At 42.7% G+C, this 16,172-nt stretch overlaps 1 protein-coding gene across 4 annotated transcripts in view; it reads left to right on the top strand.

The window, feature by feature from the left end:
• RARB (retinoic acid receptor beta) overlaps nucleotides 1–16,172 on the top strand; it is a 549,550-nt gene that overhangs the window by 428,893 nt on the left and 104,485 nt on the right. For 3 of the 4 annotated variants that reach the window (XM_016198793.2, XM_087824916.1, XM_016198795.2), the window contains one exon: nucleotides 13,794–13,942. The exons of the other annotated variant lie outside the window; for it this stretch is intronic. In XM_016198793.2, coding sequence (XP_016054279.1) covers nucleotides 13,794–13,942 — 149 coding nt within the window. The remainder of the gene's footprint in view (nucleotides 1–13,793; nucleotides 13,943–16,172) is intronic. 4 annotated transcript variants of the gene reach the window in all.

Raw genomic sequence — 16,172 nt, 5'->3', positions numbered from 1 at the left:
TAAAGGTATTAAAACCCCCATATTCTGCCTGGCTCTAGGCCAGGGAACAAGGCGTGATAAATAATCTCAATAGACAGAATATGTAGGGAGGACTTTTAAAATGAACTTATGATAAGACATATTGACCTCCCTAACTAATAAAAATGTATGCATGAGGTTGGTTTTGAGGGAAAGGTGCAGACCTTACACATTTATGGTGTATATAAATATTATATACACTGTAGTGTGGGCATCCTAAAATATTTCCCACATCTCTGACATATAGCTATCATACTGTCTTTACCCTGGAAGCAAAGAAAAGCATGGATTTTATAGTAACATGTGCAGTTACTATATGAAGAAATAGTTTTAATATCTTAGCCCTGGCCCAGAAGCTCAGTTGGTTGGAGCATCATCCTGATAACCAAGGTTGCAGGTTCAATCCCCAGTCAGGGCACATACAAAGAATCAACCAATGAATGCATAAATGGGTGGAACAGCAAATTGACCTCTCTCTCTCTCTCCCCATTCTCTAAAAATCAATTAAAAAAAATCCCTTATCTTAAAGCAGAGGTTAGAAAACTGAACCAAATCTAACCTGCAGCCCGTTTTTATAAATAAAGTTTTATTGGAACATGCCATACGTGTTCATTTAAATCTTGCCTGTAATTGCTTTCCCCTGACAATGCCAGACCTGAGTGGCTGTGACAGAAACCAGCTATATGGCTCACAAAGCCTAAAGTACTCAGTATCTAGCCTTTTACAGAAAAAATTTGCCGACCTTGTCTTAAGACATTAAAAAATTCATAGGACGGCTTAGACTATAAGTGAGTGCTTTGTTTCTCATTCATAATCATCTTGTCTAACTGTGTGACCTTGGCCAAGTCACTTACCTTCTCTAAGCTTCAGTTTCTTCCTGCGATAATAGAGATTTAAAAACTGGTCATGAAAATAGTCCCTGCTCTTCTTTACACTTCTATCATGAGGGAGCAAGTGGGGTGATGTGAGTGAAAACACCTCAAGTCACCCACCCCCACATAATGTGTGCCGTTGGCAGATTCTGCCGAATTGGCCAAAACTGCCATTATTCCTTTGTTATCTATGCAGATTGCATTCTTTTCGCTCATTAATTTTTTTCAACCAACATTTATCATGCTCACGCTCTGTACCGAGCACTCTTTTAAGCCCTGGGTGTTTAAAGGCAAGGCAGCCGAAGCCTCTGTGTGTGTAATATGCCAGGTCATGGCAGCCTCAGGCACCCTTCAGGTCCTTCTTCCAGGTTGGGCCGTTTTTACCATCTGGTATTTTTAGTTGTCCATTTGCGTGGGCCAAGAACAGTGTCTTCTAACTTCCCTATAACCCAGCCTTTAGCACGGTGTCTGGACCTGCCAGGTGCTCGATAAAGATTTGTCAGCAGCTGGATGTTGTTGGTTGGTCGTCAGTGCCCCGTGCTGCCCAGCCTCCCCATTCGGCCCATCCAAAGGTCTGCCACTTGGGGTTTACAGCAACTATGGAAGGCTCTCCAATGACAAATTTCTATGGTAAGGAGTTGTTTAAAGAAGCTGTTTCTGAGGCTTCTAGGCATGTGGGTTGGGGATGGGCCAGGAAAACCAAGAGGAAATGGTCATTGCAATACTTTAGATTAATGCCCGAGAGGCTGGGGAGGGACAGTTGAGAGTGTAAGGAGGCAAAGATGACTCAACCTGCTGTATTCATATTAGCTTGTAAGGAATCTCTTAGACACATCAGGAGGGACTACTATTCTGATAGGGAAATGGAAGTGAAGGTCAGGCAATCATGATATTAGGTTGATGGGCAGGAGAAAGAAGGGAAGGTAACATTGAGATTCATCAATCCTTGATAGAGTAACAATGATAACTGCATAACATTGCTACATGACAGGCACTGTGTCAAGTGCTTTACAGTGCTTTATTATTTAATGCTTCCAATGATCTGAGGAGGGATATACTATCATTTTATATAAGGAAAAATTGACTCTCAGAGAGGTTAAGTAACTTGCCCAAAGTCACACAGCTAATAAGTAGGAGAGTTGGAATTGAAGCCAGGCAGGCTGGCTCCAGAGTTCACATTTCCAACGACATGCCTCAATTTTTCTGCAAAGATAGAAAGTTTCCTAGAGGAAGAAATATCCCAAAACACTTGAGCCTTGGGGCCTGCTCATAGTTGGGAGATTAGTGAAAATGTCTTTGATTTTTTCAAGTTTTCCTTAGCAATTTCTTCTTTAAGAAGTAAAAGTAAAGCACTTTGAAATCTTCATTCTTCTCACATCAAGAAGTCTTGAGAAATCACTGTTATGAAAGAAAAATAATGAGTGGTATAGCGTTTCTCTAATATGAACAATTCCATATCGAAACTTAAGAATCTTTTAAAACAAAATATCCCCAAGTGTATCCTTTTGAACTGATGTGTTCTGCTCCACTCCAGCACTACCAAAAATCTTCATATTGGTCAAGGAGAAGGTTTGGTAAGGATGTTTATTTACTATCTTTCTGCTTCTAGTCACTCCCACACCCCCTGGGTCTCAGGGAAGAGAGTAGCTCAGCCCCCCATGGGGACATTCCAAATCTGCAGGCAGCGACAGTTCTCCACGCTCGTTTCATTCTTGTGCCAAATACGCGCTGGCTGAAGGAGTGCATGTGGCCCATGGAAGAGACGAGAAGCAGCTTAGGGGCAGGGGCGGGTGGTGGTGGCGTTTTAGAGTCCCCCACCCCCGCAGAGCCCGAGGCAGCTGGCCGTAGGCTGACCACATTTGGCCGCCCTTGGACCGCAGCCAAAGGCCTTTGGAACCTGGGTCTTAGCTGCTGCCATTCTGCCTGCTGGGGTTGGTTTCTCAGCGGGGAAGATGCCGGAGGGGTTAGAGGGGGTGTGTGTGTGTGTGTGTGTGCACTCATTCCTGTGTTTGCGTCTGGGGACTTTCCTACTTGATTGCTCTGACTGGAAAGAAAAAAAAAAGGGCTTTATTTCTGTCCCCTTAGGTTCTTTTTAGTGTTCCAGTTTAACTGTTGGTCCTCACCGTGGGGTAACCGTGTGTCTCTTTGACTTGGACATAGTCTATATGTTCTCAAACTTGCTGCCAGATTTTGCCAACCTCTTGCCAGAAAGTCCTGTGTAGTCCTAAGAGAGAATGTCATTGTCTTCTCCCAACACCTGGTTCACACCCATTCTCTTGAATCCAAGACCATTTGCCTTCAAATCCCTGCTCAGAGTTTCTGTCTGCATGGCCTTCAGCAAGATGCCTAACCACCCTGTGTCTCCAGTTCTTTCTAGTAAAAAAGAGAAACTAAGAGTAGCTATCTCAGGATCATTTGCGGGTCAAGTGAATGAATAGGTGTAAAATGCTCACAGCAGAATGGGGGGTGGCTACCCCACAGTGCACGCTCGCTCCGTAACTGTTATTAGTATTGTAAGTTATTATTGCACTAGGCTCTGGAGATGTTTCTATCATCTTCTAAGGTCATAATATCAGATTAAGATATGGCTTACCCACCTTTTGAAGTACTCTAATAACGAAGTGCTAACGATTATTTTTATGTGTTTTTACGGTTTTGTAGTTTACAAAATGTAAACCCTGCAGTGTGGTATGAGTACTTGTCATCTCCGCCTTTCAGATTAGGCAACTGAGGCTCAGGCAGGTGAAGCGACTGCCTAGAGGCAGAGTTAGGAGCTGAGCATATGCATTCTGTCTTTTTAAAAAATTTTTATACTCACCCGAGGATACGTTCATTGATTTTAGAGAGAGAGGAAGGGAGTGAGAGAGAAACATGGATGTGAGAGAGGAACATCCATCAGTTGCCTCCTGTATGTGTCCCCACCGAGGATAGAACCCACAGCCTAGGTTTGTGCCCTGACCCGGAATCAAACCCACAATCTTTTGGTGTATGGTGTATGGGAAGATGCTCCAACCAACTGAGCCACCTGGCCAGGGCTCGTTCTGTCTTCTTGGCTGTGGCAGCTCCCACTTCCCTGGTGCTACAGGAAATGATTTTATTTACTATCCCACTCATTTGTCCTAAAATCTCCCCACAAGTAGCATCCTTACCCTAGATCAAGGCTTTTCAACCTCTGCACTATTTATAATGTGGGCCAGATAATTCATTGTTGTTTTTTGGAGGGGGACTCTCCTGTGCATTGTGAAATGTATGGTAACATCCCTGGCCTGTACCCACTAAAAGCCAGTGGAGGCCCCCAATTATGATAGCCAAAATGTCCTCAGACACTGCAAAATGTCTCTTGGGGGGGCAAAATCTGTGTTGGTTAAGAACAGCTGCCCTGGATTAAGGAAGTAGAAGAGAAATGTGTGTGTAGGGGGGGGGAGTGGGGGAGTCAGGGTTGGCTATCACTTATTAAGCACTTACTGTATGTATGGTGTCAGACAAGTTGCAAATACTGTCTGCCTTTCACCAATTCACCAACAGGAATTTTAGGAGTGTCAGCATGTTCAGGAAGGAGACACTAGGGCCCAGAGAAGTAAAGTGACAGAAGAGGGACTCAGATTCAGGCCCATCTGGCAGTAAAACCTGTGCCCTTCCCATCACTTCTTGCAACACAGTTTTCTGCAGGTTCATGGTGTTTCAGTTCTTTTTTGGAACTAAAAAAACCCACACAGTGAGGATTAAATTTGTTTTGAGACCACTAAGATGAATGTATACCTATAAAAAACAAAACAGAAAAGATCCTTTGCAGCAAACATCACCGAGTAAACAGAGCGTTATTTCGTTAACAGGGGTTTGGCTGAATTCTGGTGTAACTGCACTTCAACTTTCTCAGACCTCAGAAGACTGGCAAGGATTCCCATGTGACAAAGCAAAATTTCATTTGCATCTTCCTTAAGCATTCCAAAAAGTACCTCCCCCATTGCTTTTCTGTAAGGCTGCCCCAACGTGGTTTAAAAATATATTTACAGTACAGAAGCCACGAATTGTGTATCTGAGATGATATACATTTTAATGCTTTCCTATTTTAATCTACTTTGTGTGCAGGAAATTTGAACAGATAATAGAATGTCATTTATTAGTGCAATAATAGCTTTTTAGAAATGATGAGATTCCTGATTAGAATATGGAACTGAATCGCTTGGTATGGAGATAAACTCTTCAGGGGGACCTTAATATTGCGATGCAATTAGCTTCATGCACACACGACTCCCGAGGCCCGTTCCAGCATTTGTTCAGTTAATACAGTTCCATTTCTGATGCCCCTCAGTTCAGATCATTAATAAGTACTTAGACGGGTCTGCCTGTTAAGTGATTTTAAGGGAGAATTTATTTGAACCCTGTCAAAGCTACCTTAGTATGCCCTAGAAAATAGTGATATAAGGCATCGTCTGTTAAAAACGTCACCCAAAACAACCTGTGAGATAATTTTCGACTATATTCCTTGAAGCAAGAAAGCACATTATAAAAATGAAATGTAGGTGTTGAACGTGTCATGGTCCCTTATGAAAATATGACAGCACTTCCCATGCTAGAAGTCAGTCCCAGAAATAATTTCTGCTGCTGGCCGGGAGCCCAGGCAGGTGTAGCTACAATACAGTGATTAGTGGATGCTGAGCCTCACTCTCTCTTTTAAAGGCCCAAACGATCTTGTTAGATATAACCATGTCTGGGATCAAATCGGTGTTTGGAAAATTATAACCGTGAATTAAAGGAAAGGAAGGGATGCAATTCTGCAGTTCTCAAATTTGGGTAAATAAGACCATACCCAGTAATGTTTCTAGCAAAGGAAATAAATGAGGGAGATGGAAAATGAGAAGTTAAAGAGCTGTGGGCTCTTGTGAAATAATAGTAGTATGTAGGAAGCTGTTTACATCTCTCCTGTAAAGGCTGAGAGAGGTGCTTTCTTTTTAAATTTCCTAATTCTCAGGTGCAGAGTTCCTGGTTCCCCCCGTGTGGTTTTGGGAGGAGTAAATGAGTGAAGGGTATTAAGCACTTAGCACAGCCCCAGGCACACAGTAAGGGCTCAGTAAATAGTAGATACTATTAGTTCAGGCTCTTCCCGTGCAACTTTGAACCCCCTGCCAACTCAAATCCACTGCCAAAATTCCGTGGGACAGGACGAAGGCTTCTGGTTTCTGGTGAGCATAAACACACACCCAGCTTGGAGATCTTAATATATTAAGTACTTAACAAGGTGGGGCATTTAGCGAGGACCTGTGCAAAAGGGAAGCTGACTGAGTTCCCATGCCAGATTGACTCAGCACAGTGCTTGGGATTCTGGGGAGGCGAGGGCAGTAACAAGACAATTTTATAAGTCAGGGTGTCTCAGATGTTGTTCATGCTCCTGGGAATTAATTGAGGATTTTCTTAGGATGCCTGTTTTGATGGACAGGCGTTCCTGGGTGGAGCTGAGAGCCCCATTTTCACCAGTTGCCAGGTGATGGTATTGCTGCCCGCCCTGGACCATATTTTGCAAAACAAGGCTTTCTTTAATGGAGTGAGAAATCAAAGTCTCCCCCCTGGCCCTGCTTTTGTCCCCTGTCCGGGTTCCGCACCTGTTGCATGTGTGGTCAGAATAGCAGGGATTCTCATAAGCCAGCTCCAGCGCTCCGCCAGGATCCCGGGTGACCCGGGCAAACACACACTCCTGCAGGGTCACGGGCAGGTTACTGAGTCAGGGCTGCCAAAGCCCCACAATGATGTTTTCCTTTTCCCAACACCCCCTCCTTCCCCTGCCTGCCCCAAACCCGGCACTAATCTTGGAGCTGCTTAATAATAACAAAGCCAGCAGCGGTGTGCGGCAAGGCCATTTTAAAGCCGAGTTTTCCTTGCTTGGCAATTCCCTGATTTCAGAATGCAGTTCCCAGGCTTGCAGAACCCGTGCGGGTGGAAACAAACGCTTCTCCTGAAAGTTGATTAAAAGCAGAGCCCCTCACGAAGAGGCGACAGGAAAATTAAGTGAGCGACGGGATGGAGTTCTTTTGCCGCCACCCTAACATTTGGAGGCATGTAAATTATATTTTAATAAAATATCTATACACGCCGCGCACACGCATGCGCACACGCATGCAGAGGACAATCTGGTTCTAATTACTTGTACTTTAGTTGAACTTTGGCGTTTCCTTTGACTTTCTCCCTAATGTATGTGAGCTGTGGGCCTTGCAATCCTGCAGTGAATCCACAGAAAAAGAGGGGAAAAAATCCAGACCGGCTCTCTTTGGTGCCAACAAAAATGAAGCCCAACTGAATGTTTTGACCAAATGCAACACTTTGCTCGTCTCCCTTAATTAGCCGAAATTACTCCCTCCCACAGGGTCTGGAGCTCTGGGCTAGAATTCCCTGGGGGCTGTGCAGGAAATGCCTTTTGCTTTACAACTCTTTTTTTTTTTCTTTTAAGGCTCAGCTGCCCAGAGAGTGCATTAAAAGACTGTCTTAATCATGGAAGGTTCTAGTAAAAAGGCAGGGTTTTCATAATGCGAGATGCCTGCCTCTAATCAGGCCCAACATAAAATCCTGAAATCTGTCAACATGGTTTAGGCAGCAGTAAATTAGTTCTCACAAAGAAAAAGAAAAAAAACCTGTATACTGAGCTCTCTCTTAAAAATGGTATCTGCTACTTAGTCTAACCTTTAGAAAAATGCCAAGCATGTTAGGAATTGTGAAGGGAGCTATTGTTGGAGACTTTCTGTGTGTTTAAATGACACTCAGGTGTGTTGTAACAACAAGGACATTTATGCTGTGTTTTCTCAGGTGAGTTAAGTTTGTAAGTGCCAAGTCCTCTTAACAGGCAGCAGCATTAAATTTGTGGTTTTCTTTTGAATTTCGGGAATGAATTAACCCCCAGAACTGTGGCCCTGTTTCAAGAAGCTGTGTCACTGGCAGTGCAGGCATTCTACCTCGCGCCATCTCTGTGGGTGGAAATTTTGTTTAGTTTGGTTTTGTTTTGCCTGCAAACAACCTGAGTTTGAAGTCCTTCAGAGCAGTGCTTCTAAAATGCCATCTTCGGACCGGTGTCCTTTCCTAAACTGCCTGTGGCCAGTCCATAGTAAGTGCAGAAACTGAGAGCAAGTGTTTAGAAAATTTTACTGTAATTGGACAGAGTGATCTTATGTCTACTAACATTTTTTTCTAAGTTGGAGCTTGTGTGTTGTTGTTGTTTTTTAACACCTTTTTCTTAATTCCTTTTTTCTAGAGATCCATTTTATATATTTTTTTTCCTAGGGATTTGTTTTCACTGAATTTTATCAATCCATGATGGATTTGGGGGGGGGGTAAGAAATGGTCTTTTACCATAGATAGAGTGAAAATTACTAATTTAAAGCACCCCCCTCACCCCAGGAATTCTCTTGCTGGTTGCTGGTCTGGAGCACACCTTGACGAGCATTGATTTAGAGACAAACAAGACCTATAATGAATTTTTATACAAGGAAAGTGATTCGAGCTTCATTTTTTTAGTGACAGCCATCTCTATGTTGCAGGGATGGAGGGGTTTAAAATACGGGCTGGAAGCTTGTGTCTGTCTGTGCAGGTTGGTGCAGCTTGCTGTCTCCTGCATGTGTGCAGCCCAGAGAAGCCCCCTCAGCACCTCTGGTGCTGACTCTGCTCTGGGCAGGACCCACGGAGTCAAGCAGAAGTTTCTCGGTCTTGACCATTCCCTGACGAAGCAAGGCAGCCCATCTGGTGAGCAGTTTAGATGCCACATCGGAGGCTGCTGCTTGTCTGGGATGCAATCACCAAAGAGCACTGAATAGGACTATAAGTAAGCAAGGAGATAAATAAAAAAGCAAGAGGCAAAACGCAGATCCAAATCATTCCTCAAAGGCTGCTTCCCCAAACTGAAATCACATCGGGATGGCCGGAGTGCAATTGTTTGATTGAATGACACAAGCCTCCTTTTTGCCCCCTGGGAAGTCTAAAAACTGCTTTTTTGGCCTGCCCGAGATAGCTGAATGAGCTAATACAGGACGCGTTGTCTGCTGAGCCTGCAGAGTTTTCCAGCAAAAATTTTATCATTCCATAGACTGTGATTGCGCTTGCCTGGATAAGGAACGGAATGTTTGAGGCCTCTCAAGGGCATTTGATGAATCTAACTCTAATTTAAAGGGACTAATAGATTATTGATTTAAGCGGGATGACAGTGAACAAATCAATGGCCAAGCACTCTGTAGCTACCTTAAACACCAAAATGACTAGTGAAAGGGGAGTCATTAGGCGCCCTGCCTCCCTTGTTTCCCACTGCCTTTACTGGTGCTGGTGGTGGGAGGGGGTGGAAGGGAAAGAGGAGCACTAATAAACTTTGCCAGAGTATTTTGCTACATTATCAAAAAGGCCAGAGGTTGCATTCAAGTAGGAATCTGCTTTTATATTGAGGCCGTATCCTGCCCCTGATTCTAGAACTTGCTGTGGAGAGTTTGTTTGAGACTAGCTTTGGCAGTCTGACTAGACCACTGAGACTTTTTCTTTATTTCTTGTTTAGTTTTGCATTATGCTCAGTGTTGTAGGCCACACAGGAAATAAAGGACCAGGGATTACCAGTTTAGAGGCTGATATTGGAGCATATGAAATCACAAATATTTAATTCTTTATTACCGGTAGGGAATTTTTTTCTAAAGATGATTATTTATTGTCATATGTAAAACGTCTCTGTTTATGTTTGTGTGGGATTCGTCTATGGCATTCTTAGGATTCAAATTCAAACCACAATAGAAGGAATAATTTATCCTTCAAAACACAGCCTGGTCATCTCCTCTGGGAAGCCTCCCTTGATTTGTCCTGGGCAGAATAAAGCTTGCAACCACCTTTATTATTATACCAGTGGTTCCCAAACTGCTGCAATTTGGATTCACCTGGGAGTGTATTTTTTAAAACACATATTCATGCCTAGCTTCCACTCCCAGACATTCTGGCATAATAGATCTGGGATATAACCTGTGCGCTAGGATGGTTGAAAACTCCCCAGGTAGTTCTAATAGATAGCCACGTTTGGGAACTATTGTTATAGTCTAATCATTGATTTACCCTCTGTTAGGCCAAACTTGTCAAGGCTAAGGGATTATACCATGCACTGCCCATGGCATAAGACACAATGCTTGGTATGTTATAGTCACTCAGCAAAAATAAACGATCGAAGATGTGAGCATCCGTTGTCCAGATATGGGAAAGTTCATACCATTGCAGGTGGAATCCCTGCAGCTTTAATAAAAGTCCAGAGCCCTCACAATTGACTGCTTACAATAGAACATTTCCAGTCATGGCAGTCATTCAGGAAAAGCCTTCTAGAGTCATTCATTTGTTATCAATGGCTCTCATCCATAGAAAAAAATCTTTGTCCAACCTTTGTAAAATGTTTTGGGATTTTTGAGGTCTCCCTCTTTTTTGTGTACTTTGCCCAGAGTTTCTTGGGTATTAAATTGCCTGCAGTTCTGCTCCTCTCTTTGGGAGGGTGAAATGCTGGACTCCCTTGAGTACATGTATTTGAAGTGGCATATTTATGGAAATTACCACCCACTTTTGAAATTCAGGGCATAGCTCTGACAGCTGAATCCAGCCCTAACAATTCTATTTACAACTTCCCTAGTCAAGCCAGATTAGCTGTTCTACATGAGCGAGTAGGACATTAACTCCCCCCGCCATTGCTTCTGTAGAGAACACAATGCAGGATTGAGTGGTGGTGAGGACAGGGCTCTGTCAGAGTTGGGGGAGCACTTGGGTAGAAATAGAGGCACACAAGTAGAACCAATCTAAAAGTTTTGAGAAGCATCTAGGGAGGGACTCATTTATTGATTTTAGGAGTGTTAATGGACACAGCCTTTCTAGAAGTCAATTTACCCACATGAATTAAAAACTAACAAAATATTTTTAAATAACCATACCATTTGAATGAATAATTCCACTTCTGAGACTTTATCCTAAGGAAATAGTCAGAGATGTGCTGAGATTAGCTGAAAAGATCTCCATCCTAATGGAATGTTTTGTGGGGAAATATTTTTTTTTTTATAAGGAAGTAAACTCCAGACCGAAAAAGTTAAACAGACTAATTCCCAAATAGACTCTACAGTATAATTCCATTTTAGTAAACAAACAAACAAATAAAAAATACTTATATGCATAGAAAAATGGGCTGGAAGGTGTATGCCAAAATGATAACAGTGATTTTTCTCTGAGTGAGAGGATTGTGGGTGATTGTGTGTGTGTGTGTTTGTTATTTTTGTTTTGGTTTTAACAAAGTAGTATATTATTTTGTACTTTTTGTTGTTGTTAATGCTCACCGAAGGATATTTTTTTCATTGATTTTTTAGAGAGAGTGGCAGGGAGGGAGGGAGTGGGGGAGAGAGAGAGAAACATGAATGTGAGAAAGAGGCATTGATTTGAGAAAGAGGCATCGATTGGTTGCCTCATGAATCCGCCCTGACCAGAGCCAGGGAACGAACCTGCAACCCAGGTACATGCCCTTGACCAGAATCGAACCCGTGACCCTTTGGGCCGCAGGCTGACGCTCTAACCACTGAGCCACGCCGGCCAGGGCTTATTTTGTACTTTTAACAAGTACTGCTTTCTTCTTGATGTCATTAGTACTCTTTTGTTTTCAGTGACGTTGATTACTATGAGGAATGCTTTTGCCTTCACAGCCTAATAAGTGATCTGATAAGCTTTAGGGACACCTCAGATGCCAACCCATCTGTAGGACACTTGACATAATTGTGCCAAGCTATGCAGAGTAAGGGCTTTCTTTGTCCCAGATACCGAGGTTCTAACCAGTGAAGACTCAAATAGGTTTATCTACTACTAGACCTGTGCTACTCTAATGAATTCATTCCAAGATTTTTCTGAATTATGTAAATTCTATAATAGTTGGTTCTATTCCAAAGGGATAATTTTTTAAGTAAGTAAAGGAGTGTATGAAAGCTATTCGATTTCCAGTTTTATAATTTCATGACTTAAAGGGGCACTTAGTGTTTGTAATGAAGAAGAAAATGTTTATGTATTAATTCAACAAATATTTATTGATTACTTACCTGTTATGGACCAGGACCTCCTCTAGGCCTGGGGCACAGTTGTAAACAATGTAGATAATTCCTTTAGCCTCATTAAGCCCATACTTGAGGGTGTGCCAGAGGCATAATATAAAATTGTATACAAAGTTTCTAAAGGTAGAATTTGTTAGAGAGTTTTACAGAAAATAAGATAAAATAATGGGATAAAATGACCAGGAGTGAGGAATGGGGTAGGGCATTTTACTTAGAGAAGTCATCTTTGAGAAAGTGACATTTGTTCTAAGAACTAAGAGATGAAAAGGAACCAGGGATGTGAAGGTCTGAGAATTTCCAGGTAGGGGTAATGGTTAGTATTTAGTTGCCTTAAGTTGGTATAAGAACTTGGCCTATTTAAGAGAGAGGATAGAAGCCAAATGTTTAGAAGTCAATAAGTTAGGAGAATCATTGATGTCGCTAATGGGCCACATCATGTACAGCTTCATAGAACATAGTAAGGAGTTGGGCTTTGATCTAATTGGTGACTACCAGAGAGCTTTAGACAGGTAAGTGAGAGCGAATGAATTAAAATTTTTGAACAGTTATCTTACTGCTTGTTTGAAAACTGGACTCCAGTGTAGAGGAGTAGGTACAGTGAAGAGGCTATTGCAGTAGTTGAGGTGGATTCCTAGCCTGCTGTAGCAGCAGGATTTCGAGATGAGGCTTAACAGTATGTCTAGTGGGACAGTTGACTTGACTTGCTGAAAGTTTGGCTATAGGAAAATTCAGTCAGCAGAATATCCGATCTGGGAGCCTAGGGGCAGTAGAACAACTGGAAATGTTATACCTGGGAAATCTGTATGTTGTCAAGTGGTTTGGAGATTGGAAGATTCTGGAACATTTTTTGATCACTTTCAATCACTCCTTTCCCCATATCCATCATACTTTGTGAGCATTTTTGCCTGTGATTGGAGTAGGCTGGGCTTTGCTTTGACTTTGTACATAAAATCTGGAGAATAGGGATTGGAGAATACTTGGATCTTAAGTTCTACAAATTCCTATTTCCCCTGGAATTTGAGTGATTAAACAGTGAAATGGGGGAATTATGTATTTTTAAATCTAGACTAAAGAGCAACATGAATCAGTGCCATGGTCAGTGCAAAACAGTGCTCCTCAAACATTAATTGTACATTTGGTGTCCTGGGGGTTTTGTTAAAATGCAGATTCTGATTCCATAGGCTTAAGATGGGGCCTGATACTATGTTTTCTACTAAGTTCTGAAGTGACGCTCATGCTGCGGGTCCAGGGAGCCGTCTTTGAGTAGCAAAGGTCTTGCCAATATTATTATTGATGAAGATTGGTTATGGACACATGCCAGAGGCCCTCCTCATATACTTGCTGAATGGCAACTTGGGGCATTTTCTTCATTTGTCCTCAGGAAATTTGCTTTTGGTTAAATGAGCAACAGGGTCAAGCAAGTTATTTCTGAGCCTCTAACTAAATCAGAAGCTAGTGGAAACAAAAGGTAGAAAGAACCTGGGGTCTGCAGTATGAAGATCTGACCGTATCTAGGCTCTACCACTGCCCTATTGATCTTGGACAAGTCACTGTGTGCCTCAGACTCTCCGTTTCTCTTAAGGGTAAATGGTGATAAAAGCATCTCCCTCGCAATGAGAGAGACATATGGGTCGCTTCATAAACTGTCGGGCACCCCATCAATGTGAGTCAGTATCCCCACCGCTGTGCCTACTGTGATGACTGCTTTTGTGGACCCATCTTTGCTAGCGTTATTGCTGAGTTTGGGACAGAGTCCTATGAATTCACTGGTAAAACAGAAATGAACTGAAATCCATTTTCTCTGTTTCTCCCCTGCCCATCTCCCTTGTAGCGATTGAAACACAGAGCACCAGCTCTGAGGAACTCGTCCCGAGCCCTCCGTCTCCGCTTCCTCCCCCTCGCGTGTACAAACCCTGCTTCGTCTGCCAGGACAAATCATCGGGGTACCACTATGGGGTCAGCGCCTGCGAGGGCTGTAAGGTGAGTGCCACGGCTCTGTGCCTGATGCGCCCATTCTCCACGTGCTCGGCCAGGGTGACCTCCCGGCTCCGGAAATGGGCTGCTTTGACATCTGTCACATCACCTTCCATCAGTGTGGTGGCCTCAGTTGCATTTCATGATTTCACTTCTTACTTATATCTCATTAGTTAAAAATTCAGAAACTTCCACAAATGACTGATGGGGGCCAAATGTTCTAGGGCCCTTAAAATAACACAGAACAGTCCTTTTCAGGTAACAAGAGCCTTTTGAAGGAGTTCTGAAAAGCATCATCCTGTTTCTCTTTAAAACGTGCCGTCTGGCGTCTCTGTAGTTTTATTTTATTTTTAAATATGACTGACAGGCCACTGAATCAACTTGCAGAGAATCCAGGGTTGAAATTGGGATTTATCTTCTGGCTGCTTCCTCAGCCCTGTGGCCTTTGAATTATAGTTTGATTTTCAGCCTGTAGGGACTTGCTACTGTGTGTGTGTCATAAATTCAGGGGGACCGGATTTAAAATTCCAGCCTTCAGAGTAGTGGAGGCTGAACATGTGTCAGGGAGGCTATGGCTGCTTTGAATCAAGCTGGACAATTGTTATCGAGTCCAGCAGGCTTAATTGAGTGAAAGAGCTTTTTTTTTTTTTTTTTTTTTTTTTTTTTTTTAAGAGAGAAAAGAAACAAAGAATGACTTCACAGGCAAATCTAAGTCATCCATAGACAATTTTTCAAAGGAACTATGGCTGTCTTGAGCCAGCCCTTCTCTAGATATACAGCTTCTTTATGTCTTCTCCAATGGGTGTTCAGGTCTGCTGTTTATATACCTAAATTGCATGATTCATTTGTAATCGTAAACATGTTGGAGTAATCTTACAGGTGCTTTATGGCATTTTGCATTTGGTTCATCGGAGTTAGCACTTGTTCCTGTGTGTATTGGTTAGGCACTATTGTGTAACAAACCATCCTAAAACTGAGTGGCTTAACACAATAACTTTTTATGTAGCCTACAGTTCTCTGGGTCAGCACTTTAGGCCAGGCTCCTCTGGGTGCTTCCTCTGCTCCTAGCGGTGCTCCACTGTGTATCTCTGGTCAGCTGCAGATTAGCTAGTTGGCTCTGCTTCTGAGGGTAGTACTTCCTGTTGGCTGGGGACCCTCAGCTCAGCTTCCTTCTATGTGGTCTCTCATTCCCCTTGGGCCTGGCTGTTCCCATAGGCAGAATTCCAGAAGAGAGGACAGGGGCACACAGGTCTCTGAAGGCCTAGGCTCGGAAGTGGCACACTGTCATTCTGACCCATTCCATTGGCCAAAGCAAATCATAAGGCCAGTCCATACTCAAGAGGTAGGAACATAAACTCAACTTCTTCATTCAAGGAGCTGCAAAGTCATATTGTAAGAGGCAGGAATACAGGGGGAGGGAAATTGGGGTTATTTTGACATTCACTCTACTATACTGCACGTCTAGCTGCCTATGAACACACAGTAGATAGGACTCGAGCTCTGTTGCCCAGCACCTCACACACAATCTCTCATGCAGGGGGTGCTTAAAGATGCAGGTCGAACAAACACATAAATGTCACTCAGCCCCTCAACAAAACTATGTGTGCTTTCCCTTCTTTCAAATCGTTTGAGTAAACATGTATTACTTTACAGGGTAAGGCCAGTTTGAGGACATTCATTAAAGACGTAGGATCATCTCTCTGCCTCTGGGACTGTGTTGGTTGTTTTAAAGGAATTCCCTTTCCTTCAGTAGTTTCAGGAAAGTTAACACGGCAACCAGTTGGTAGCTGAATAGAAAGCAAACATTTGTGCCTCTCATTATCGCTTTATTATTGGTAACCTCTAGCTGAATCTAGATGTATCCTGAGATTTGGCAAGACTTCAGAGTACCAGTTCACTTTGTCCAATATGTAAATAATTTGTTGTGCAATATTAACATTCTTTTCTAATACTCATTTGAAAGTTAAATGAAAAGACACTCCTTTATTTCAAAAACTTTTAAGTCATCTCATGTCCAGAAATCTTAATGAGGTTGGTTATAACTCAGCTTACCTGCTCCCATTATGCTGGAAAAGAAATTTCCCAGCCCGACTCTTCTCGTGCCAGACCCCAGGCCCTGCATGTCGAGCTGTTTCACAATCTGCATGGTACAAACTGTTGTAATCAGCCTTTAGCTAATTCCATGAATCTCTTGTTTTAATTTAGGATTCTGACTCTTTTTAGGAAAACCCCCAAT

The sequence above is a fragment of the Miniopterus natalensis genome, chromosome 15, assembly GCF_054644295.1.
Source record: "Miniopterus natalensis isolate mMinNat1 chromosome 15, mMinNat1.hap1, whole genome shotgun sequence".
Lineage (NCBI taxonomy): Eukaryota > Metazoa > Chordata > Mammalia > Chiroptera > Miniopteridae > Miniopterus > Miniopterus natalensis.
The sequence above is the reverse complement of the archived record's forward strand: the minus strand, read 5'-3'. Positions and strand labels throughout refer to the sequence as shown.